The sequence below is a fragment of the Seriola aureovittata genome, chromosome 5 (genome assembly GCF_021018895.1).
Source record: "Seriola aureovittata isolate HTS-2021-v1 ecotype China chromosome 5, ASM2101889v1, whole genome shotgun sequence".
Classification (NCBI taxonomy): Eukaryota; Metazoa; Chordata; class Actinopteri; order Carangiformes; family Carangidae; genus Seriola; species Seriola aureovittata.
In genome coordinates this window covers 15,055,817-15,083,387 of record NC_079368.1, presented here as the reverse complement: position 1 = coordinate 15,083,387, position 27,571 = coordinate 15,055,817, and the positions used below count along the sequence as shown (strand labels likewise).

The 27,571-nt window shown below is 42.9% G+C and overlaps 1 protein-coding gene across 1 annotated transcript; it reads right to left on the bottom strand.

Annotated features, from left to right (window-relative positions):
* Positions 1 to 253: 253 nt before the first annotated feature.
* gas2l1 (growth arrest-specific 2 like 1) lies at positions 254 to 25,813 on the bottom strand. The gene is made up of 5 exons (XM_056376723.1): positions 22,657 to 25,813; positions 13,300 to 13,407; positions 8,299 to 8,395; positions 7,026 to 7,335; positions 254 to 5,164 (listed from the first exon to the last, which is right to left on the bottom strand). Exons 1-5 carry the CDS (start codon positions 23,356 to 23,358, stop codon positions 3,073 to 3,075), a joined length of 3,309 nt encoding a protein of 1,102 aa, XP_056232698.1. The 5' UTR covers positions 23,359 to 25,813; the 3' UTR covers positions 254 to 3,072.
* Positions 25,814 to 27,571: the final 1,758 nt, after the last annotated feature.

Genomic DNA, 27,571 nt, shown 5'->3' with positions numbered 1-27,571 from the left:
TAACATATCCAGACTACAAAATCTGCACAAATAGATAATCAGATATCAGCGTACTACACGAACTGGATGATTACACAACAAATAAAAGTGAGTAAATCACATTGGGCATGAAGAATTATATTGTCAGTATCCACATACATTTCGGCTTATGTCAAACAGGTGATGCAGGTCCTCCCCCAAATCCACACGCTGTCTTTTCTCCACACTGCTCTGATCAAAGCCCCTCATGAAAAAAATGATCAGAGCTAATTCATGAACTTCAGAGGAAAATATTTATTACAAGAACAACTTGACAGCATTTTCAACTTCAAAAAACAGTGAAGTCTTGCAGTATTGCTATTTCATACATACAAATTCCACAATGTCAAGCAATCTGTACATTTAACTTAAGTTTTAGTGAAAATAACATTAGCAAACAAGTAATTGTCTGATCATGAACATTCAGATTTCGCTGACTGGGGGGAGAGTGTTTCATGAAATTTGTGTGCAGAACAAAGAGAAACTATTTCTGTGATTTATTACCAAATGAAATGGCATGTTTGTATGAAGTCACAGTTAACTGGTAGATTTTAAAAAACCAGTTGATCAAAATGCAAATGTCTTCAAATAAACCAAACAAAAAAAAATTAAAAGTTACACATGAAAATATCTGGTTAAAAAGGTGAAACTGATAGCCAGTTACATATTGGATCAATGTAGCTCAAACAATACTGATATATCATAAATTAATGTAGGGACAAGGAGTCAGCATTAAATCAAATTATTGTATCTCTGAATATTGCAATACAGCCCAAATATGTTTAGTTTGTCTGTGGGATCATTCCAGTTCTTAAACTGGCAACATTTCGCAGGATTATTTTTGTTTACAGAATAATTTTGAGAAAACTGAAAAAGCTTAAAATGCCCCACCTCATTTGGATTTCCCTTAACACGTATTCACTTACAGTACTTGGGACACAGATGTCACTTGAGCCCAGTGAGACTTGATTATATAAATAAATAAATTAGACCAACTGCATTCCCGTCTTTACTCCAACTCTGTACATATTCCCATACAGTATGTACACAAAGATATGCACACTCTCTATTTTTAACCCATTCACTGTGTCAGAGTCCTGCAAAAAAGTTTTTTGTTCTTTCTTACTGACTGACATTGACTCCTGTGTAAAACTTCAAAAACAAATGGCTGCCAATTTCTCTTAATTGAGTTTTTTGATGTTATGGGGTTTTTGCAGGACACTGACACTTCAATTCCTACTGTTTCACCACTTTCAAATATATTTTACAAAGTCCACACCTGTTAAATACCAAGAAACAGAAGTACTGTAGCTGGAGTCTGGCCTCTCATACGGTTGACAACTCTGTAAGAGCATAAGATGAGAACCTTGATATCCAGTTACAGTATCTATTATTCATGCACTGTTGCACACATGCAGTCACTCAAGTCAAAATCATTCTTCATCCATCAAACTTCACCTTAACATACCATTGTTACTGGCTCTATTGACCCTAATCAGAACCAGAACATTTCATTCTAAACAGAGGACGTGGTTTCTGTGTCGGGAATATAGTTTCCTTTTCTTTTTCTTTTTTTATACTGTGAATAAAACATGTCGTTCTTCAGCCACTAGATGTCACCATACATTGTGTCATGTCTTTGAAATCAATCTAAGGTTATCTGGCTTCCGGTGTTTCAAAACAACTACTAAGTTTCAGACGCAATAAATTGTATGTCTTTATCTTTCATTGTTACACCTACATCAAGTTTTAATTTATAATAAAAATTGGCAATGTTCCTCACTTTTTTTTCCCACATTCAGACTCAAACTCTCCAATTTCTACTATCAGAAACAGTTAATGATGGCAATGTAGTGTTACTGAACAGATCTTAGTGTTGAGCAAAAACATTCAAAAACTAACCTGCGAATAAATTTTAAGGCAAAGGGAATTGTCAAGGCATTTCCAACACCAATATTGCATAGCTAAGGCAGCATAGAACTTAATACAGTGAATATGTACATTAAACTGTATATTCAATGCCTTTTTATGTACAAAATACCCACATCTCATGGTGAGCTCATCAACATGTATTTACACATTCATTCTCCTTAGCGTTTGATTTCTGCACATATATTTATATTTGTTCCAGAGTACTGTTTGGTTGGATGAAGAAGTCTCAACGTATCTGTTTCAGTGACAATGACACAAAGTATATATAATATAACCTTCACTGCTCCTCAAGTGTTTGCACTTAATCAACTTAAAAGAAGAAGTTCAAATGTTTTACTGCAATAAACATGATCTTGAAAATGGGTGACACGATAAGCATTTTAGAAACATATTATCTATCTCGACTACATCAACTGATTGTGAAAAGCTGACATCATACAGTAATAATAAACACAGACAACTGTACAGAGATTGGTAGTGCATGTAATGTTCATAAAGTCACGAGAATGATGGGGATTCCTTTGTCTATGTTACCTATTAGTATATTGTAAATATGTGTAATATTGAGTCATATGTGAAGAGACTGAAAATCACAGTCATCAAACCAGTAATTTGACTATCAAGGCAAGCAGAGATGTTATGGGAAACCACAAGAGGGAGCTAATCGATCTGACTAAAGGTTTAAGGTTTACACTGTGTATAGAGTTGCAGCTTTAAATCTCTGGCACTTTACCATGCCCGTCAGTGGGGCACATGGCAGCACATATGCTCTCTCTCTACCTCTCTGTGTCAACCATGAGAATTTCACAAGTGTCCTGCAAAAAAAAAAAAGAAAGAAAGAAAAGAAAGCAAACACACCTCATGATTGGCAAAAGCATCCCCATGCATACATAAAAACAACATTTAAAAGTAGTATTAAAGACCATTCCTTTGGTAATAAATAATTTGGCTTGAGTGCAACATAAAAGCAATGTGAACCCCCCGCAGTTATACAGGGGAGAAACTAAGTGATGTTTGACATGCAATGAAAACAGTCTATAGCCCAGTCTTAAGTCTGTTTTTTTTACACAGTAGTCAAAGTTCATGACAACAACCCCCTGTGTCATACCCATCAGTTTTGTGCTACATCCAAGCTTCAGTGTCCAGGCTTCCTGACTGTCCAGGGTAGGAGCAATCTTTGTTGCCCATGGCTGGGGAACGTGGCTGAGTATGGATCATATCTGCAAAGGCCTGGTGCAGGCTCTTACACGTGGCCGGACGACCAGTAGAATGGGAGCTCTGAGGGGACAGCGGTGGGGTGTGGCAGGGGGAAAGAGTGTCGTGAGCCTGCAGATCTCTGTAGCTGACCGGGGTGGGGATACGCGAGGGGCTGTTTTCTGGCCTGTTGTCGATGCGAGGCCTGATTCTGCTTCTCAGTTTGTGCTTTGAGATAGGTGCTACCCTGTCTGCCTTCTTCTGCCCTTTCTTAGTCTGCAGCACGTCTCCCTCAGTGTCTCCGTTGGCCAGGGGTGAAGATGGTGGGGGGGACTCAGAGCGGGATTCGCTCAGGCTGAAGCACATGGAAGAGGTTTCACTCGAGGAATCCTGGAAGGAGCAGTCTTCAGAAGGTGGAAGGGGCACAGGTGATGGGCAAGCCTCTGGGGGTGGAAGGTCATCACTCCCGTCACCATTTTCAAGGTCATAAGGTAAGTTCGGCTGGTGATTTTCCAGAGGAACATCTCCTTCAGGGCCTGTGCCCCAGCCAAGCTCCCCCTGCTGACCTGTCAGCCCCCCGGTAGGAGGATAACCTCCATGGTCTCCATTCATATTCCTACAGTGGAAAGCAGGTCTTGAGGGGACCTGATTCATTAAATTGTCTGACTCTGTGTCTCCAAGGCCAGGCAGCGAAGATGGGAGTTCCCTCTCCTCTATGGAGCTAGAGATGGCTGGCAACTTCTTGAGACCCATTCCACGTTCCCCCCAGTGTTCAGGCTCTCCGTGACCAAAGTTGTGTAGTCCTCCAAAGTTGTGTCCATAATGTAAGTGTAAGGGGTCCTCGAGTGGGAAGTGACGGGGATTATTTCTCTTGGATTCCCTGAGGTCAGGCAGAGTTCCTATCTTTGCCCCCACATTCAGGGAGGATGAGGAGGAGTTAGAGGAGGAATAGGCAGAGTCAGTGACATTAGGATCAGTGAGTGTTGGCACTGAATGTGTCCCAGCTCCCTGCAGGCTCACTCCTCCTGGGGCTTTACTAGACCCTCCTCTAGCCTGCTGTGTATTGGCCAGAAACTCAGCCTCAAAGCTGCGATACAGGTCCTGCTCCCTCTGGGGGTCTAGTGTTGGCAGCATCTGGAAGCCAAAGCCTAGTCCTTCCTCCTCAGGCTCCTGGCGCTCCAGACCAGGCCAGTTCCTATGGTGGCCACGCCCAGCAGAGCGGGGGCCCTGTGACATCCGAGGGGAGCGAGTGCCGTGATGGTGAGAGTTGCGGGGAGATGAGTGTGGTGAACGTCGACCTCCTGAGGATACCGGTGGCAGTAGTCTACCTTTTCCTACGGAGGGTGAGCGAGGGGCAGGAGGTCTGGGAGTAGTGATAGTCTTTTTGCTGGGGCCGCTAGTGTTGTTCTGGACCCCTTTAATAGGTGAGTTGGAGCACGAGGACGACTGCCTCCTGGCGAAGCCACCACCTACTCTGGGAGAGGATGGGGGCACTTGTTTGGCCCGCAGGTCCTCTCGTCTGTCTGAAGGTGGGGGCTGAGGGTCTCTGTAGCAGGAAGCCGGACTCGGGCTGGCATCGCTGGACCGAGTACGGCTAGGTAACTTACTCTGGCTGTGTGAACGTGGAGCATGAAGCCTCCTCGGGCCCTCGTTTCCCAGGGAGCGCCCCCTCTCAGTGCGAGACGTCCGCGCTCCATCAGAGGATCCTTGTGGTGGGTTAGGTTTGAGTATTGGAGCAAGTGCAGCACGATCCCGAGATTGACTGCGTGCACGGGGCAGTGAGGGACGCAGGGAGGGGGTCTGACTTCCTGCTCCGGGCCTCTCAATCATATGCTTCCCTTCCTTGCGGTTGACAAGCAAGACTACTTCTTCACCAGAGCGACGTGAGGCACCACCAAGAGAGTACCGCCCCCCTCCTCCTCCTCCTCCTCCTCCTCCTCCTCCTCCTTTAGATGACGCTGTAGAGGAGTCACTGTCTCCAGATAGGCGTCTTGTCACTGGCAACATTGTCTCCTTATTCCTATAACGTAGGGAGGAGACAATATTATATATTATATTATAATGATGCCACATACTTAAAAGAAATAGTCCAGAATTTGTCTATCCCAGTCTGCACTCCATACTCATATTACTACACAGGTGGTACGGGGGGGGCAACATATTGCCTCTGACTCAGCTCCAACAGATTTATCGTAAATATTATCTTCCTTCATACCATGAGGTGACATGTGATGTGCGATGCTGAGGATTTGTGAAAATTTCGCAACCTGCCACTGCCAAACACAGACGGTGTTTCTGACCTAAGTCTCGGTGTTTCTTGGAACAGTGGGTAGTGACAGCCAGGGGGATTACGGGGAAGATAAGAACAAGTGGGGGCAGGATTAGAAGTCCTGTAGATTTTCTAACCCAATACACAGCACTGCCCTTTCTCAACCAGACACCACTCCACTGTCACGCACCAGTAAGACCAGCAGGTTTAACTGTATAATCAGCTCATAGTTCACTTACAGGAAGACCAAAACATAGATAGATTTGATGAGTACAGGTCAATTAAGTGTGTATTATAAATTGGATATTTAAAGACTCAGCAGAGACAACTCTTAGTTGTAGGTCATAACATTTAGCCTGTTTCTCAGCTTCATGGTAGATAATATTTGCCTGTTTTACCCCAAGGTTTATAAATATTTCTGTCGTAACTAAAACTTTTAAAGCATCAGAAAACAGTATATGAAGTTGGTGTGTGGAATCCATTATTTAAAAGACCTGTCTGTCAATTAAGAATGACAGCATGCTACAGTCCTGTGTTTTGCATTTTGGTGGTGAGGTTAAAGTTTTGTTTTCATTTAGATCGCAGGCTGTGAATTTAATTAGTGTTTTTATTATACCGGACTTCTAAAATTAACCTTATAATTAGATTTGTATATTTTCTGACATGGTAATTTGCCTGCATGGAGCCCACCTGTTGACCTACTTCCACAGTTAGCTGAGAACAGTTGTCTAGGGATAGTTGTCAGATTAGTCTTCATCTAGTCTGCCACACCCACACAGGGTTAAATCAGATGAGCTGTTGCCTTGACGTCTGGTCTGAGCCATCCCTCCATACAGAAATGAGCCACACATTGGCTGGAAGCCAAAGTAAACCATCATTCAGCTCCTAATTGTGTCAAACAATGGTGCCCTCACAGTCTGACATAGAGGAAAGGTATGTGAGCAACTAAACTTTTTGCCGCTTCATGGAGAGCATAAGCAGATCTTATTGTTTTGAAATCCCATAGAAACAGCTACCTAGGAAGATCTTAACATGCCACTACTCTGGCTCTTATTCTATCAGCCTGCCCACTACCCAGTGGCAGATACGCCTCTCCAGAAGCACATGGGAGAAGACTGATGTGTGGTTTCATTTGTCACTGGCTTCATACTGACTCACACCATCTGTTTGCCATGGCAAGAGAAGAAAGGTTTAAAGCAACAGCTCTCACAGAATCCCAGCCATCAATAGTCCAATTAACTAAAGGAAAGTAGATGAGAGAGGAGAGCCGAGTCAACATGTTTGGGGTTTACCTTGTAGCCACTGGGAGGTGCTGTAGGGTGGCTGTGTGAGGCAGATTTATCAGGGCAATGTCACCTGAGATTAGATAAATCTGCTCTGGTCTAATCTGTGGCTTCCTGACATGTTTGTTTGTTGTGTATATGCCCCATTGTTTGTGAGTCTGTGTGTGTGTGCGTGCGTGTGAGCTGTGTCTGCCTGCCCGTCTGTGGGCAGGAAAGAGCAAGTGGCAGAAGGTGCCCTGCCAGGCTACTTGTGAGAGATTAATTTCTTATCATGGTATCACACTTATCCGCACACTTATCCGCACATTTGCGTAGACGTACACACTCACCTGAGAGGATTAAAGTGGCGGGGTTCTGAGCGGTCTCGTGGCGGCCGGGGGAGAAGAGTACGAGCTGCGCCGGAGTCGGGCTCAGTGTGGACAGAAGTGTTATGAGATCGGCCCGGCCGTGTGGCAGAGGAAGGGGCACATGGAGCAGACGGGGGCTCCATGGAGCGCCTGTCTGGGGGCTTGTAAGGTGCTATGCCATCATTTCGCCAGTGTGGACCTGGGCTAGTGGAGCGGGACGAGTGGGCACTCGACGACTTGCTCTGGCCGCCCTGACCTTGGCCACTGGCTTTAGCCTGGTGGTAACGGTGGGCTGCGGAGACAGAGGTGGTTAAGACAAACATCTAAGTAAGAACGTCAGACCGCCAGCACAATCACCAAGGATAAAAGTCATGGAGAGGTCCTGAAATACATCATATCTAACCACATCGATGCCATGGAGCTCTTAGATAGCAGCAGTAGATAAAATACTGTTGCTGCTTCTCTAAGCCAGAGTGATGGACCTTTACTTGTGAAGCAAGCCAATCAGAGAAATGCTGATGATCCTACCATTTAGAGAGGACATTTATAGAACACAAAAGGCATATTTCCATAATCACTTAATACTGCATGACACGGCCTCTTGTGGTAAGAAATGTAACACCAATTATGATATCAGATAGTGTCAGCTGTCCGGGCCAGACGGTCACTCCCTGACATCATCACTTCAGCAGCAGTTTGGACAAGGAGAGACAGTCTCACCCAGCATAGTTATGAGCATGTATCACTGTGCTGCTCAAAGTAAGCGTTGCATGGTTAGGTGTGTGGTTTATAGGCAAAAAAAAAAGAAGTCTTTGTGTTGAGATGAGCTGCTACACAGATGTGTTGTGGGATCAGGTAGTGGCAGAGGAATTACAGAGGAGTCACAGTGACCACACACTTTCCAGTAGCATTGCATCAGTTTCCAGACTTACATTTCTTGGCTGGATGTGATATTGGTTCAGGGATCAGTTAGATACAAACTGATTGTTGCTGGGTGATGTACAAATAACAAATAAGTCATCAGCAAAAAAATGGAATTGTACACACTATAGTTAAATGTCTGCTAAGACTGAATAACAAACACTGTTTCTTCAATACTGTTGACCTTCACAGTGTCTGATCCTAGTCTGAACACAGTACACATGACATGAATAATTTGTTTATAATCCTAAAGGTGCTGTGAATTATGCAATACTGAGACTCAACAGTGAAGTTGTTTAGTAAGGGCTTGACGGGGAATAGGAAGTGACCTCACCAAAAGCAGCGCAGCGGCACGGGTCATGCTTGTCCAAATAGTGCTCTAATGTGTCCCAGCCCCCTCCAACACGCACCATCACATGAGTACGAAGGACCTGAGGCAGGAAAAGAGAAAGTAAAGCTTTAATAGATAAACGGAAAGTAACATACACATTTCATGCACAAATAACTTGGCTAAAATTTTTTGATATTCTGCACAACCCCGCATACTGCACAAGTCAACAGAACAGATATGCCATTTCCACCAGCGGGGCAGCTTGCTGAAGGCTGACTGGCCCTCAGTGTTACGTAACATCTAGACGCACCCCTGCCTGTGCCCCCTGCCTTTCCCTCCCCCCACAACTCCTCTTTCTCCCACATCACCCCCAGCTGCTGCCATTATGAGGGCTGTTCATTGCCATGCCAACTCACCATTAAAAAGAGTACGGTAGCATAATAAAGAGCCAAAATGCGTGTGTGTGTGAGAGACACTTTTTTTTTCCTCTCATGCCTCTCAGCTGGCTTCCCGGTGTTTTCAGAGGGTAGAAAGGTGAATTAGCATGGTAACAACTCACCCCCTGCTGTACTCTCTGCTCCTCAGCTCAGACCTCAGTCATCACGGAGAGGAGCAGAGAGGAGAGGGGGCCTGGATAGCCATAACAGAGGGGATTGGTGGATATGTCACTTCCTACTCTCCTCTGCTCTCTGAGGCACACACATCCACAAGATCAGACCAAAGAGCCTCACTCCCTCTAGGCAGAAGCTGCCTTCACTGAAGCAGCACACTTCGCCTGATGTGTCACCTCTGTGTATGCATCCCCTGCCTTTGGTTTTGTAATAGGGTCTGCCAGACACATGTTTTAAAGGTTGTGCCCGTGTCTCTGAGGGCTGGCAAGGCAAAGCCATAATGGTACATCTGTGTGGGCTGGCACCGAGTTTATTTCCACCAAATCACACGTGGCACGGCATCTCATCTCTGGGTCCCTGACCAGAGAGTGATCAGAGAGAGGCCACAGAAAGGGCATGTGCACCAAAGTCTGACCCCACCTTCTCTCTAATACAATCCCTGCCAATCCACTACAAGTCTTTTCATCGGCCTCGCTCCCCTACTACATTGGATCCATCAAAACAGCTGATCTGCTTATCTCTATCAGACCTGAGAGTATAAACTGCTTACTCTCCACTGCTCTGGCCTTATGTCAGTAACAGGTTTATGGTTTGAGTGATGCTGCCTGGCCGTCATGAGCCAGCAGTGAAAAGCAGGGATGCATGAGTTTCATATCATATTCTTAGCATCACTGTGATATGAATGTCCACAACAAAGGTCTGCTAAGAAATAGCCACACACTGTAGAGGTATAAAGTTGCAACAGAAACAAGAGGAATAGACCCTTTACAACACAGCAGTTTACAGAATAGAATAGCTTATTTTAGCTTCTGCACAGTGTACAGTATACTACAATAGAGGTGTTGTTGTGACATATAAAGACAAGGCTTCATATCTCTACATAATGACTTTGTTATCGTTTTTGACTTTAGGAGTAGCTGCCATGATGGTAGCAGCCACTGGAAATCCAGATAAACAACTGTCTTATTGCAGTGCGATAATTGCATGACTATAAAGACAATTATCGAGGGTCATAAAAAGCTACTTGCACAGTACTAATTTCCAGACTGTCGGTTCATTCAGTTCATTGTAATCATCTAACAACAGACACCCACAGACACACAGACATGTGGTGTGATGTGAGATATTGAAAGACAAAGTGGGTGATCACAGAGACTGCAGGTAACAACACAAACATTAAACATTATTGACAAAGGTGACAAAAAGACAAAAGCAGATGTAAATTATATTATTCAGGTGCTATGCTACACTTTTCATGGGTCTAAACTCATAAATTGAATGATCAATTAATCAAAATTACAGTATAAACACTTTGATAAAATCTTCCTTTTGTTTCACTTGTTCTCATTTCCAACGAGCTTATTACACATTCCATATTTAATGCATAATGCTGCAGCAGCACTGAGGAGTCTGCTGAGGCTCAGGAGATGTTTTGGGACCATGCTGCACTTTGAAGCTATAGCTAAGCAGACAGATTTCCCAACCACTGAAGGGGTATCACAGTCTTCACCAGTGTGGAGAGACCCGATCCCTGTTTCTATAGCAACAGCGAACAGAGAGACTTCTTGTCATCATTGCGGGGGCGGGCTGAACCAATTTCTCCTTGAATCTCACTGGTGAGTTCAAAAATTAAGCTCATGGTTCATTTCAGCTGTTGTGTCCTACGACTGAAGGCATCTCCTCCCTTTAGGAAGCGACCTCCCTAGGGACAAAGATGTCTTATTAACACCCCCCCACCCCCAGCCCCCTTCTTTTCATATGGCCCGTTCGCCCATTTGCTCTCTCCACTTCATCCCCTCGTTCATCCTGAGATCCTTGTCACAGCTTTGGCAGCTGAATAGGGGTTTGTTGGCTTTCAAAGCGGCTGCCTGCTTCCTGCCCTCAGAAGAATAAGGGAAGTGTGTTGGGTGCACTTGTAGCTGCTTGGGCATATGCATAACCACTGCCATCCCCAGTGAGGAATCAGGAGAGGGCGGAGACAGTATGAACAGAGCTAATCTGACAAGTCAAAGGCTCCCAGACACACACACACATGCACACACACACACACACCATCCACATACAGGCACATTTAAATGTGTCTGTCGCATTAAAATGGCTTCAAAGCTGCAACAGGGACGGTATGAAAATTATATGGGGTGGAGTGGAGGTCAAAAAGGGGGGCAGATTGTGTGTCTTTATTTCTGCTGAAGGGAAGAGCAGTAAAGGGTCTTTATATCTTATTTATACTTCAGCTCTGCCTTGCAGGATTCATTTTTTAAAAAAAGGAAAAAAACAGGAACAAATAGTTACAAATGATGATTTTGTGTGAGCAGTGGGTCATAAATGTGCCATATGCAGAGAACAACAATCCCGTCTCTGTCTCAGGACCTTATTATACAGTCAACCTAATGAGACCAATGTCATGAGAAAACATCAAATACATGTAGCTCTTAATAGTGATCCAACAGATCTAATATAGTGATTAAATGTTATAGCAATTAATAATACTTGCATCTTTCAATTTAGTCTGCAGTTAAATGTGTCAGGTTTTATTTTATAGAAAATGGATAGAAAATGATCATTTCACTATATTTGCAATAAATTTAGAAATCTAATTATCTAATCCGTTATTGGTGGTGAATGTGAAAATAATTCATGTATTAATATGTTATGGTTAAAATTAGGTCACACCACCTTAAAGTATTTACGCTTTTGGCGAACACAGTGTACCAACTCAGTACTCTACTGTACAATTTAAACTATGGAGGATGTTTTTCTTTTTCTAGGTCAAGGGGAGGGTCCGAAGAAAACTCAACCCCAAACCAAGAATTGAAAAAAAAAAAGAAAAGTCCCTGACAATTAGTCCTACACATTAAACCTCTCCTTGAATAATTGTACAGCTCACTATGTAGAAAATGTATAAGAAGACAGGGGTATGCCAAACATTTTAGCATGTTGAATGCATCGTGTCTCACTGTCTGACTGAAGTGGTGGTGCTCAAAGTAAAGAAATAACTGGCAGCGATCCTTTGAATGCAGACATCTTGGAAATGTACGCACAAAATCCATTAATCTGTCTGCTGCACATCTTAGGTAAGTGAGACCAAATCGATCCCTGGTATCAACCAGCTTCCCTGCGCAGTCCTCTGAGGCCTGATGTGGGTACAGTGGCAGCTCTTAAGCTGAAACTGAGACAAACACTCCAGCAGAAACAGGCCACAGCCAAGATAAGACCCAACTCAGGAAATGACATAAAGCTCTATTTGTGTCTCAGTGGAAAAAAGTACAGTCCTGGGAGTGGGCCAGATGAAGGCAGTGTGTAAACACTCACAATGCTGCTACATTCACTGTACAATTGACTTGGCTTTGATGCAGCCAAGCAGCTGAGTGGTTTATCTGTTGCTACTGTACATAACCTGCCTCTTTTTGAAACAACATATGAAGCCATATGCCTGCACCGTATGGCTCCATGCAATTACTGCAGGCGTCATTGTCTCCTGTGCTATTGGGCAAAGTGGCTTATGCATATATCCAGCTGAACATGTAACGTAAAACCGACCTAAAGAATAATTCAGGTTTATTAAAACTAATATTATATTTTTGCAGTTTTGGCAGTTTTGCAGTTTATTGGTTATGATGATCTTGAACTCACTTGAAAAGTGATTCCTAAATCTGGAAATCTGGCAACCAGGCGATCACACACATGCACACATGTGCATATGAATTCATAGCAGGTGTTGACTAACAATAATCTGCAGAAAAAGGTGAAATGTACCCGCACACTACCATCTCATTCCCAATTCTTTTTTTTTCTCAAAATGGAAAGGACAATATTTTGACCACAAATGTTCTTCTTAAAATGTCCCCGAAGAATAAAAGAAGAATTTAGAGCGGGATAGCAGTGGGTGGGGTTTTCTTCGTCAAAGCTGATGTAGGAAGTTGATCTGTAACTGAAATAGATCTTTGCAAGAGAAAGTTTGGGTTATAATTTTACCATTCACTTTTGGTTTTTCCTCCTCAAAACTTTGACCAACCTGGGCGGTTTTGTTTAAAACCTATACAATCATCTGTCTGACTTCTTTGTTGTGATGTCACCTTCTTCCCAGATCTCAGCAATTAACATGCTGATTACAGTGTTGTAATTACTGACAGGAATGATGAAACTACCAAAATAAAACCCAATTTGTGATCATTTTAAAAACACCAGTCCACCAGTGTTTGGCAGTCAAAGCTGCAATGATGCAAAACATCTTGAATTTAACATTTTCACAGAGAAAATAATGTGCAGTTATTTTCAGATGAAGCAGGCTGTACCTTCGTCTGTAAAAATAAAAAGTGACGCATATCTAGCCATGCAACACAGTGAAAGACAATTCTGCTTGATGTTAAGGTTTCTGGTGGTGACAGCTCACCCTAATGAAGATCAGTGCACTGGAGTCTCCCACTTTGTACTTCCCCTCCGACACCTTGATCATAGGAAACTGAGCTGGACAGGAACATCGGCCCAGAATCTCACGCACCTGAGGAGAACAAAAACAGGACATTTTAAGAGTCAGAGCACACAAATATGACACACACATCTGAGAGATCCCTTCCTGCTCTTGAGGTCAGTGTACCCACATGCAATCATGTTTAGACTCATATCTGTAACGGTGACCAAAGCACCGCTGGTACCGAGTGCTGTGTGTCAGCGACATAATGACTCTGTTTTATGGTGTGAGAAATGAGCAGTCTTGGCTGCCTGAGTATATGAGGGTGTTGGAGTGTGTGCGTCATTTTCCTGTCAACTTTACTCTCCAAACACCTACTGAGTGATGAAATGCCCCGCCCCGCTCTCTTACCACATTAAAAGCCCTGCCTCATCTCATCTCTCGAGAACATTTTGGTAATTTAGTTCACCGCAGAGTGTCACAAAAGCACAGAAATACATGCTAATGAATGATCTCCCTCTCCAGCTCTCTGGCCTGTTACAAGACAATGTTTCTGCTTGTGACATCATAAACTAAGGAGAGAAAGAGCTCAGAAACCAGACTGGTGGTGGTGGTGATGATGTCAGCAGGCCTGCGCTGCCAGCTGGGGTTTGACTCGAGAGCCGGTGCCCTTGCTGTGGATTGGGGGTGCTTATTAGCCAACTGGAGTCAGACACAACTGCAGGGTGGGGCGAGATCCGCCCGTGTTGCACAGGCCCGGGCTCTCGCAGCACTGGACAACTTTAATGTTTTTCTTGGCGTCTCTCAGACAAAAGCGTGTGGGTACTTGTCGACCGGGAGGGAGAGAAAGTCAAGCAGCAAAGTGAGAGAGGAAAGCACAGGAGGAGAGGACGAGTAACTGCTCCATAATTGTGTGCAAGGGCAGCCATTACAAAGAGCAGGAGGGTGTTTTATTGATGTTAAAGTTATAGAGGAACATTTCAGGTTGGGAACTCCCACCCTTTGGCTTTTTAGAGCACCTTTCATACTGTACACATGGGTCAAGGGATATAGCTTGCTTGTGGTGTGTGTGAGCTTGGCCTGCAACACTTACATTATGGTGAACTCAGAAGATTAAGGAGGTACCTTGTTATTTTCTTGAAATAGCACCCTTCTTTCTTTCCCATGCAAATCAAAGAGGAGGAATCAGTACTAAGCCCCAGCATCTCACCTGTCGCTCTGTTCCCGCTCTCACCTGCCTCTGCCAAGCCTTCTTTCCCTCCTTTTCTCTCTCATCTGCTTTGTTGTCTTTCAGCCTTTATTATTAGCCTGTGCTCCGTCTGACCAGACCTATATTTGTCTGTCTTTGTTTTGCTTACATTTCTACATCTGCTTGCTCGCTCTCTTTTCTCTCCGCTCTGTCACTCCGTCTTTTCGTTCTGTGTCAGTAGGTGGACGAGCCCTGTTTGGAAAAACCCCAGCCAGTGAGTTAATGGAAAGATTGCTATGGCAACAGACACAAACAGAGAGCCTTACCCTTCCCTTTTTAACTGTACAGTTTGCCTTCTTTCTTTCTTTTTTTTCTTCTTGCTATAGTAAAGCCTTTCTCTCACCCCAGATCACCTCCCCTCCAAGAGCTGTTCAGCTGAGGTCATAAGTTTTCCTCCAGAGGGAAGGTTGTAGGACTCACACAGTCTCATATGAAACACTGAGCAGGATACATAGTCAAACCATGAGGTGTTTTAATAACCCTAATCAATAGCAGCCGTGACATTTCAAGTATTTACTCCGTGGAACCTTTGACATGAAATGTGTGCACTTCCCATGTCTTCACTGTGTCAACAATGGCTACAGTCTGGCCGACACACTGAAACCAAAACACACACGCAATCACACACTGAAAGAGAAAGAGATAGAAGGGGAGGAGCGAGACAAGGTCACGCAGGAAAACTGCGGAAGTGGAGCTGGAACACTGAGAAAAACTGAAGGATGAATTATGGATGCTGGCTGGTCACGCGAGAGACACTTTCAGCAGGAGCTGCAGATGTTTGAGAAGGAAAAGGGGAGAAAAAGGAACAGCGACTGAACAATCCACAGCACGCCCCTACACTGGAAATCTGCTGCATCTATCTTAAGATAGGAATGCAGAGATGTTTGTGCAAGAACTGGGAGAGAAACACTTTCATTATCAAGAAACTGCTGCGACATTCGACATTCGACATTTGTCTCCGCGCAGTTTAATGTATAAGAACATATATACAGTACATATTCCTTTAATGATCCCACTGCTCACATCACGTCATGTCTGCTGAGTGTGAGTCAACAATCTCTTCATTCCTTTCCTTCCTGACCTGCTAACATCTGAAAGAACATTCAGGGAAGAGATAGGCTGAGACTGAGGCCTGAGCAAACCCTGGGGATGAAGAGAGGAAATGGGAGGGGGAGAGATAAAGATGTTTAGGTTTGATTCCCCATTTTCTTTACTGATATGTAATGTGGACTAGCATGCTACACTAAGACTGTATATCATGGCTTAATATAATGGTATCATAACAAAAGAATGCACAATGTTGCCAATATTGTTTTACTCCAAGTATATTTGCTGTCATGTGATTTGAATTTATTGGCTGTTATCATGTGAATACACAGAATATAGTTCAGGTTTTCAGACTGGGATCCAATTTTGATAAATACACTCTAAGAAGCCACTCATCCATTTGAATATCTGTGTGTTCTCTTCATGACTCAACAAGCTGTGTACAACTACAGTTTGCTGTGGTGCTTTCATCAAACATAGGTGTGCTGGCCTGCTCTAACTGGTTCCTTTCATGATCGCTGTGCGAAGGATAATTATTGCAAAACTCCAACAATAAAACCTGACCATTACAACCAACTCACTCGACGGGAATTTACATGAGGGTGTTTCCAGCGTTTGACTTCTGTGAGATAAATTAGAGTGGAAGAAGTTTACGAGATAACATAAGTGCTTTCAAAATTAAAGAAAATTGTGAGGAATAAAAGATTATATAGCACAGCACATCCATTGCATTCAGGGCGAGATTTAAAAAAATGACAGAACAAAGTAACTCTTCTTCTGTGACGACTGGAAACCTCCCAAGATGAAACAACCTCGTCATCAGATAAGCACAGAGAGGCAAGAAAAACTAGGCCACAGGGGGCGCCTGCTTGGCAGGAGGGAGATTTTTGGAACTTGAGGGATTATTGCTTCACCACCCACATGTAAGCATTCCTAGAGCCTGTGAAGGCACACTGAAAACAGCCTGCATATCAGAGTCTATCCTCCTATTAAAATGCTGGTCTGACAGCCTGCATAAACAGCTCCTCTGTGAACAACCATGCTACATCTCATAAACATGGAACTGCCTCTTTTGCACAAATTATCTCTTTAAACAACCTCTGGGGTGAAGTGAGGTTATGAATGACTGAATGAATGAATGATAATTATGTTTCTAATTATGTTGGACCTGAAGTCTGAGGGGATGAACTGGATAGATCATGGAAATTTAAAAAGTATTTAGACGCTGTTAGCGGCTGGTCCAACAGGCCAGACTAGCTGAGACAAGACGGAAAAACAGTGTTGGATAATCGCCTCAGGCTCAGGTACGCCAGTTAGTGCAGGTAACATGGGGAGTACTATGGCCCTGAACACAAATGAAGAATGTGTGAAAGCTATAGTTTGGCCTTTTGACAGATACATTTATTTGCTTTTTTTAAAGTAAGATGAGAAGACTGAATCCATTGTCACATCTGTCAGTTAAATATAAGACTATAGTTTATCTAAGTACAAAGTCTGAAAACAGGAGGAAACAGCTCACCTAGCTCTGTCCAAAGGTCTCAAAATCCTCCTACAAGCATCTCTAAAACTCACTAATTAATAGATTGTATCTTGTTTGTTCAATTCATTAAAAACCTGACGTGTAAACTTCGTCTTTTTAGAGGGAGTTATGTGCCGACTATTTCTTGGCTGGGAGCAGCAACTTCCTGGAGTCTTTTTTTTATTTATATGGCAATATAAAAAGCAATTTGGCTGTAAAGATGTAGTGTATTAATTAGTTAGCTTTAGATGTGCTGGTAGATTGTTTTTTGTAAACTTTAAACTGAGTTGGGATAGCTGTTTTCCCTTGTTTCCAGTGTTTATGCTAAGCTAAGCAGCTCCTGACTCCAGCTAAATATTTATCAAACAGATCTGGCAGTAGTTTTGATTTTTTCATCTAACTCAGTGCAAGACAGCATATATGTGTATTTTCCCAAAATATTGAACTATTCCATATTCCTATGACTGTTTTCTTAACAATAAAATGCTTTTTATAATCTGTGTTGTATGTTTGACCGGGGTGAAAAATGTAATCATACTTGCTGCAGGGCAGACATCATCCGCTGCCTGAAAAAAACCATTCTCTGAAAATCGATGTCTGTCTTCTGGCCTCATGACAAACAGCCCATCAGGGGCTGGGAGGATATAAGAATCTAATGGACATCAAGAGCTGAGAGGTGAATAACTCCATTATTCATCTGTTTCAGTCAAACAGCGATGTAATCATTCAGTGCACGCAGCTAAATATCAGGCCAGTGTCTAACTCATTTGGCTCAACAACACTCAGCACTCTCCTTGTGACAGGCAAGGTTAGAAGAATTGATGTCCTTCTGAGGACTCTCGTCTCATTCGGACAGCGTCCATCTGAGACCAGCTTGATGAGGCTTACAGGCAGGGACAGGAAATACCCAGACTACTCACACAGACACACACCAAATTAAATGATAATCATGCAAAAGATCCGCTGATAGCATCAAGCGCCGCAATAAAAACATAAAGTGGGCAATATGCAAAGTGTGGAGTCAGCTGTTTCCACATGCACCCTGCTGCATGGAAAATAGTGGAGTGAGATCTGGTCTGTCCTTTTACTATGCAAAGCCTGGAGGGAAAAATAACCTTTAAGATACTAAACTCCTAAAATCATGAGTGCGTGTGATACCGGAGGGAGAAATACTGAAGGATGCCACAGTCTCTCAGCTAAGCGTACAAGTGTGACCCAATGCAAAACATGATGACCTACTTTTCCCTTTCACTCTCTCTACTGTAGCTCTCCCTCTCAGAGCAACATCCATTGCAGGCAGGTTTAACAGAGTGTACAGTAAAGTCACTCTAGGCGCACTCCTGCCCACTACTCCTCTTTTTTTTCATTTCCTGAATGCATGAATTGAACCATAAGGTTAATGGAGCAGAGTGGCCATACATTCACAATACACACGTTTAGTGTCTTTATCACCCCTCCCCTCTGCTCTGGTGGTGTTTCCATCCGAAGATTGAGATGTCAGCCTTTGATTGCCTCGCCGCCAACAGTGGCAGTCTACATTTTTCCTCTCTTCCATGCCACCAACAAGACATATTGTTCTGCTCTTTGCTTTTATCATCTCCAGCGGAGTCAGAGGTGGGGGATGGGAACGAGGGCTCGCACATGTATGAACTAAACAAGGGCTGAATGTTGAAGCCTGGGGTGAGAAGAGATATGAACCAGTTTATGTGATTGAGCAGGAAGAAGGAAAATTGGCGAATGAAGGAAGCCGACAAAGGCCGTGAAGCTCTTATGGTCTGTTGTTTAGATGCCTATGCATGGAGTAAATGTGAACAATTGGAGTATGCATTAAGGGGTCAGTGAGTCTAATTATAATTATTATAAATATGTCAGTATATAACGCTACTGCATGTGTGTTTTCAACTAGGGCCAGGGCCTTAGTGCAAGACCTAGAAAATAGAGAAAAAGCTTATTTGTGTACGTAGCTGACCATGTTCCTTTGCCTAAGGCTCAATGCAGCGTATAGGAAAATACTGATTCAATCAAAGTCGCTGACATAATCCCTCTCTAGTGGTGATATGAAAGAAAATCCCATAATGCAAAGGATAAACTTCATGTTTATGTCGATATACATTATACAGCGATATGAACCAGCTGCTGTCTGCACCACTCCTGAGACAAAGCAACTCCGGGAATGGGAAAAAGACTCACAAGTATATCACTGACTCAAGCCATGATGAAGGAAATGAGACGCCAACCACTTCCTCAACTGTAGAGTGGAAAGCCGTCCCACTGTGAGATGAGTAAGAACGTACGTAGTGGCAGATCAGCGGGAGACTCAGTGGTGGTGAGTGTTTACATGAGGGCGTGTAGTAACCAGGAAAGTAAACTGGATACACAATAGCTATACTTAAGATCAAATACCTATTCTATCCAGGAGCTAGTTGATGTGACACAACGTAACAAGTACAATTAGTCACGTTACTGTTACATAAGCCAAGGACCCATGGTGAAATTGTAACTAGTAATAACTGATGATACGCATTTACTGTGACTGTTGAATAGCCAGATGCCCTAAGAAGGAGCTGTACTTTGAGTGATGACTGTCTGTTTATACTCATTAGAATAATGACCTGTAATCCTATTACTGCTACGCTTGTATTGTCTAAACAAGAAGATTAGTTTGATCATCCAACTACCAAACAATGAACAGAACACAGAGTTGTTAAATGTACAAATCTTGTTAAGATGTTACAAGCTGCATGAGAAACATATGCCAAACTTTTCAAAACGGTACACCGGAATTTAAAGTTGCTCCCAATATGGGATTCTGAATGTTAAAAATACAGAAATAAATACGACCCTATATACACCTGTCTGATCAAATTGCCTTTCTCCTAGTAGCTAATACACTGCAACATAAAATACTTGATGGTCATGCATACACTGTATAGCTCACATGTGCTACTTGAGTTTTGATTGGATGTGAGCATCCGTGGGGGCGTGTATACATGGAATGACAATGTCCTGGATTTGCGTATAACCAGAGATCATAGGTAGATGTTACCCTTCACCATTTGTTGGCTCATATTAAGGTTTCTGTAAGAAAATATGATACATATACATGGGAGCTTAACATTTGTAGCATGTCATTTTGCACAAGCATCTGAGGCTGCTGTGCACATCTCTGTTGGAGTTAATGGCCTGGTAATTAATTGATGACATTTCATCAGTAATGTTATTGGATATGAATAGGCTGGCAATTCATGAATAGGTTGATAATTTATGGGTTTTTTTTAAAGCAGCTTCAAAATTAAGTCATCACAAACGGCATCTCAATATTTTTTTTACTGACAAAAATAGGTAAATAAAATGAAAACAATAATCATTAATAAAAGAGGGGGGAAAAAAACATCTGGTGAAATACAATCCATCTTGAATGATGCAGCAAAGTCGCTTTTGCCTGCAGGAGTGAGGGTCACAGACACGCAGTCTGTGTCACAGCTGTGGACCAATGACACTATTCCTCTCTCTCGCTGTCAGATACTCATGCCTACGAGCAATGAGGTTTCCAGTAATTACAAGACACTAATCTCTTGCGAGGTCTTTACACCAGACAGAAATACAAAGACAAGTACACAAGCATTCTGCAGGATAAACTTGTGACTGATGTTATGGAGGACCGAGAGGCCTGGTGTTGTGCAGTACGAGCTGAATGGGTCGCTGATTGAAGCAGATATTGACCAAACAATTTAAAGAAAGATGAACACATTTTGATTTTTTTTCCTGGTAAATATACACCAGCACAGGAAATTGAGAGGTATTCAGTGGAAGTATGTCTCACACAAAGTCTAGGACACAAAATGAGAACTGAACCAGAGCTGAAGTCATTAGACAGGATGTGTTGGTACAACAAACACTGTAAAATACCCCCATTAATACTGTACTATTGTGAAACTGCAGCCTCTCTTCTTAGTACCTCTGTGGTTTCTAGTTTGAAGAGCCTCATGTTGCTGATGTGGACTGTTGTGCAGCGTCCATGCAAGCAATTTTATAAGGGCTGACAGGGAGGATGGAAGAGATTTTATTTACCAGACACATGATGACTATGGATGCCAAATCCTAAATCAGTCAAAGGCTGGGACTATCCAACAGATGACACTGTGTACGACATGTGTGTACGTGTACTGAGGAATGCGTTAGTGCCAATGACAGAAAAGGGAGGGACAGGCATACGCTCTGTAGCTTTCCTGGGATCTTTTTGTCCCGAAATGTAGTCGGCTTGTATAATCCTCAGCACTCAGTCATATGAGTGAGAGTGTGCGGACTCAGACAGTCTGGATACGAACAGCGCACATCCTCCTCCACATGCTCTCCTATTTCTGTCCGCAGAGGTCAACAGTGGAAGCGCTCTGCTCTGCTGCCTGGACAAGCATGAGTGTGACTGTCAACTGTCTCCCCTCCTCCCTCTCTGCTGTCCCTCACATCTTTAGTGTCAAAGATGGACGTTGTTCTTCTCATCAGCATGAAAATATTAACTTCTCCCCCGCTCACAACCCGAGCATGTGTTCTGCTGGTCGGCCTGTCGGCCTGTCTGCTCATTGCTTTGGCCTAATGAGATCTTTGTCGCTCTTGTGTGCTAATGACCAACACGGCCAGGCAAAGGTCAACCAGTTCAACTGAACAAATGACAAGAATTGATGTTTTGAATTCCACAGAAACAGGAAGTGTATAAGAACCAACATGTCAGAAGACAGATTTTTAGTAGTGTAGACAAAGGAGCTGCAGAGGTAGCACACAATCAACAGTCTATCTCGCCTGCAGGATATTGTATTGATTATTCTTGATGGACAAGCTAAATGATAGAGGCTGAGGGTGACCGTCAACAGTGATGAAAACATTTCAGTCTCTGGCGACCTCTCTTATCGAGACAGCGCTGACATTTGTGCAAGAATGCAGGAGAAATGTCACCAAGTTGACCTGTGACTTTTCAAAGTTCTCTTGAGGGAGGAAACAAGAATTTAGGTGTCAAACACACACTGACCCTACTGGTAAGCAGGTATTTAACAGCACAGTCCAAAACAAAGTTATGTATAGGCTGCATGTAGACTATACACCCACACCACAGAGAATCTATAAGGTGCCTTGCCTCTTCATAGCACCTACATGATCTTTTCAGAGAGGGTGCTTTACTTTTGACACATGTCTGTGTTTTACTGTGGGAGAGATAGGTCTCTCAGCTGCTTCATACCTTTTAGCACCAGACAAAACAAACTAGATGTTTACCTCTGACTAAGGCCAGAGGGTGAGAAGCCTGTGGGAAAAGCTACTGTATTTAACAATTGTGTTGTGAGTGGTGATGATTAAATTGTGTGAAAACTGAGCTTGAAGATCATGACACTATTCTTGGACAAGTTGTGTGAATCATAGTGTAGTTGTGAAACATTTGGGGTTTCTGTGTCGTCAACTAGGGTTATTCAGAGTAGTTAAATTATAGTACTAATATAGAGTGGCTTCAGATTTTATCTTTTCATTGTCAACTCACCAACTCATCCAAATTTCGCATGTCACATAAAACTCTCTTCTGCTGCCAGATGAACGGCTCTGGATCAGGTTCAATTTCATCCTCCACACTCTGACTGCTCTCCTTCCGACTGAAGCACCTGCTGGGCGGGCTCTGCTCAGCTGGCTCCCTTGCATCGATCCGCAGGCTCTCCTGGTCCCGGATCTCCTCTTCGATCTCCTCCTCCAGCTGGATCAACATGGGGGCCAACATGCCAAACTTCGACCCACGTCGCGCCACCTCAAGGAGACACAGAACAAAATTCTTCTCGTTGCATCTCTCCACCAAGTCGTTGGTCTCAAACATGAGGACGTCCTTGATCCAGAGCTCCTGCCTGCACCAAGTGATGAAATTGGACACGTTATCCCGCGCCACAAACGAGCCGGCCATAACATTGCGCGACTGAAAGACAACATCTTTGGATGGCACTTTCATGGACTGTGCTGCCTCCGGATACTCCATCTGGAAGTCCTGCGCGGCGCGGTTCACGTTGTTGGCGTGCCGACAGAGGGCACAGCCCGTCTCCAGCCCCTCCATAAAGGTGTCCGCAGTGATATCTAAGTCATACAGCGTGTTCAGCCATTCAGCCAAATCCTCCTTCATGGCGTACAGGTATTCTTCACTGGATTTAAAGGGCCGGATACTCTTGGAGGCGGCAGACTGGATGTTGCTCTGATCAGCCATATTGTCGGATTATGTATCAATAAAGTCTACTTGATCATTCCCGATTGTCTCATTGTACAACTGCGCTCCAAAGCCTCATCCGCAAAATACAGCGAAATAACCGTGTTGACGCACCCATGCCGATTTGCATGTGTGGTTTCTTATCGGAGCTCCTTGAAGCCAGGCTTTGTGTTGTCAGAAGCATTTCGGGATGCGGAGTGGCCCTGGCGCATGGATGCGTTTTCCGGATGTCTCTGCGAAACCCGTTTCCTTTAAAGAGCGCATCGCCGGGTCCCGGAGCGAGAACGAAATCGGAGCAGTCCGGAACGGCGACACACACCCATGCGTCAACCAGTTAATCCACCCGGCGGCCGGTGGGTCCTCTCACCCGAAAAAATCCACGTGTCACCATGTCTGTGTCTCAGAGGCGGTCAGTCAGTCAAGTCAGCTCCTCATCGATGAAATAACGACCACTGTGCTGCACTGAATCCACAGCTCATCTTCCCCGCAAATAGGCTCAGCCCATGTTGCACCGCCTCTCGCGCTGAATATGTTGACCTGCTGTAGCTTAGACCAGCAGAGCGACTCGGTGGCACATCCCATTATGAGGGATAAACGCTCGGCAGAGGAGGAAAACTTAACCCCATCTTCACCAAGTCAGCACATACTCTTATTCCCAATAAACCTGAGATGATTGCGGTTATCATAACACTCATTTACCACTACAAGCACATAGTGTAGTGAACTACACGTTTTGAACTGAAGTCGAAACTCATTGGTCTTAAAATTTACTCTTAATAATATAAAATAAAGCTATACCTTTGCCGCCATTGATTATTGGTCATGAAGTAATAATAGCACAATGTAAAAGTTCGTACCATCAACAAAAATGCTCATAATGGCCATTTTCAGGATGTATATTATGTTATTGGACTATAAATGTTGTTGCATTGATGTGTATCAGCCTGGTCGAGGTGGAAAAATGGGTGTAGTGATCTATAATGACTCAATTGAAATGTTGATCTTATGTTTCATTATAAATCTGGAACACCTGTAGTAAAAGAAGTACATGCTTTTTTCCTTAAAATGTAAAAGTATAAAGGAAATACTCAAAGTACAAACACCTCAGAAATTGTACTTGCAGCAAATTACAAGAAGTATTTGTGAAACTTATCTTGTTCAGTTTTTGTTGAGATGGTGGTGATTCAAAAGTGTTTTTTTCTTTTTTTTCTTTTTGAGTTTATGCTAGAGTTGGATTGACTGCATTGCATATTTGTGGATTCACGCTGTTTTGTTCACCCTGTGCGAAAACAAGCCATATATTTTTTATGATTTTTCATGAGGGTCAACACATAAGATGGCTTTATAGTCCGTCAATAAGCAGGTCTTTGTGTGGCCTCTTTCCCAAATAGCCTAAAGCAACAAAGGTCTTTAAAGTCTGCATCAGTATCATGAGACAGCCATTGCAACAAATTCCCTTCCCACTGTATAATCGTACCAATGATTAAAGGATATGATGAAGAAGGTTAAGCTTTAACAGCCTTGCCTCAAACTCTTGCAAGTTTTGTAATGAATGTGTGATTGTTGGTTTGTGAGTGGCATTGCACAAATCAAAGATCTCACAGAGCCTGTAAACCCTGAAACAGCAGGAGATTGGGGATTAGAAGGGGAGATAGTGAGATACACTATAGATGGACAGTGTTATCCAGTCTAATCAAAGAGGCTGAGAACACAGCACAAGACAGAGAGGCCAATTCAGGAGCACATGATCTAAAGTGTGCATGATAGGAAATGTGTCACATACTGCACAACAGCAGACTACTTTTAGGGGAACCTTAGAAGGTAGTTAACTTTAGCGTTACATTAACTCAGGAAAAGGTGTTGGATTCCTCCACTTCTTCTGTATCATTGAAAACAATGTCAAAGACCAGAATGAGACTGCAAGACCAACAACAAAAATTAAAACCTTGGGTCAAATATTGGTGCAAGAGGCCTGATTTTCAGGTTTTGACGGTAGGTTAGAATTTTGAAAACATCAGGGAAACTTGCTGAAGTCTGTGGGCTACTTCTAAACAACCAAAATCTGAAGCACATGATTAGAAACTGCAATGAATCCTAGAAGATCTTTTCATACAAACTCAATTAAATCTAATTAAAACTAAGTTTTTAATGTTTCTGATACTTTTGAAAGTCTGTGTGTCATGCTTCTTTGATTATTTATGTAAGCTTTTATACTGAAAATCATTGCAAAGCACAGAAACCCCCATTTTCTTCAACTCTGGAATTGTATGTGTATATACCTGTAAATTATATATTCACAAATGTCTGACTGTGCCTTTAAAAATCTTTTCCACCATCTCATTTCCCCTTTAAACAATCTCTTTAAAATGTGGGCTCTCCTCTATTGGAGCAGCTCATGTACTCTCCGAATGTGTGATTGTTTGAATTAAAGTAAAGCCCGCTGCCAAGAGGGAGGGCTTGTTTTCATTTAAAAACAGGCATGTGTCTGTTTAAGAAAAGAGAGAGAAAGAAAGGAAGGGAGGGGACGGAAGAGAGATAGAGTGAAAGAGTGGGAGAGAGAGAGGGGTAGAGGGAGGAAAAGAGAAGGTGGGGGTTGATGAGATCATTTTCTGGGCCTGGATGAATCAGCTTTTCTGTCAGTAAAAGAGAGAGGGAGAGGGAGAGGGGAGGAGAGAGAGAATTCAGCACTCTATTAATCCACATGAACAACTGGCCACAGCAAATGAGAAGCACTTCAAGATGTCAGCTGTGACCGTAGATAGGGATAGCATAGAGGGTCTAAAGTTAAAAATAAACAAACCAACACATGCATTAACCTCGATTAGTGTATCTCATCAATCAAAAGATTGTGAGTTGACAAGCAGTGTTTTTATCAGAGAACGACCTCTTGGCTTTTTATAATCAAGAAAAGAGTGTTTAATTCTTGTATTTCCCCCTGTGCTTTGACAAGGAGGTCAGAGTACAGCAATCTTGGAAAAGATTTTGTGTCCTGATCTAAAACACTTCAGGAAGCTTCAACTTGGGTGCTCTGAAAGAAAGTCAGCTGCTGGATTCACAGTGTGTTTTCCACACAAGTATAGAAACATACAGGCCTGTTCTCCTAACTGCTAAATATTGATTCCTGCAAAGGAGCTATCATACTGTCTCAACATATGAGGCAAGATCCTACAGGCAGGATTATCCAGAGGAAAACCAGTAGGTGTTTGACAACATCAAAAAGCTGTAGGATGGTCTTAACAGCCACATGTTTGACAGATGTTAAAAATAAAATATGCCAAGGATTGACATCTGTAATTAATAACTGCTCTTAATTCAATGTGATTTCTTTATAGGGCAGTACTGCTCAATTTAACAGAGTAATAAGACCCAAGCCTGAATGCAGTTAGTGGGAAAAAGAAGAGAAAAATGGTAAAGGTATTTGTGATATCTAATCAATAGAGGTACTTTTCTCCAGTTCAGAGTTGATGCCAGTGTAAAGATCAGGTCATTGTGTATGTTGTCTGTGGTTATGACAATTCTATTGTTGTGCATGGCAACAATTAGTCATAGAAGGTAGACAATAGGTTCCTGCCAATTTGTTTAGACTGTTACTTAAATCTTAAGGGTGAAATTAGATTTAATAATTTCAGATTTGATTTCAAGTTCTATACGTTAATGATGTTTTGTCAGGTAAGTCGCTTTAATCTTTTGTGTGAACGACACTGATGCAAAACTCCAGACAAGCCAGTATCATCTGATTGAGCTGCAGCACCTTAACTTTCAGTCCAACCTGCACCACCTATTGGTAGGAAGAGTAAGAGCAAAACATGCAGATGTGCTCCATCTACAGACAAGAAATACTCAGTTAAAGAAAAATTTTTAAAAAAAGGACAGTGGTACTCTGGGTCTAAAAATGGCAGGTAGCCGATGCATTAAAAAAATATGAATACTCTGAAATGCTCTTTAGTAATATGAATAGAGAACTAATTTCTCAGGTTACTCAATCATACCAAATCAACAATCTTGTGGATGGCTATCCAAAGAATGGTATGGCACAAGATTCTTTTTTATTTGTTTTATTTAGGCACACTTGGGCCCCTAGGTGGAGAAATGATGATATTTCTGCAAGTCATTACAGGTCAGAGAGCATCAGCATTGACCTTACTCATCATCTGTTGTGGATCAAGTATCCAACTGACCAGTCATGTGAACATGACAGAAGAGGTGAGAGCTT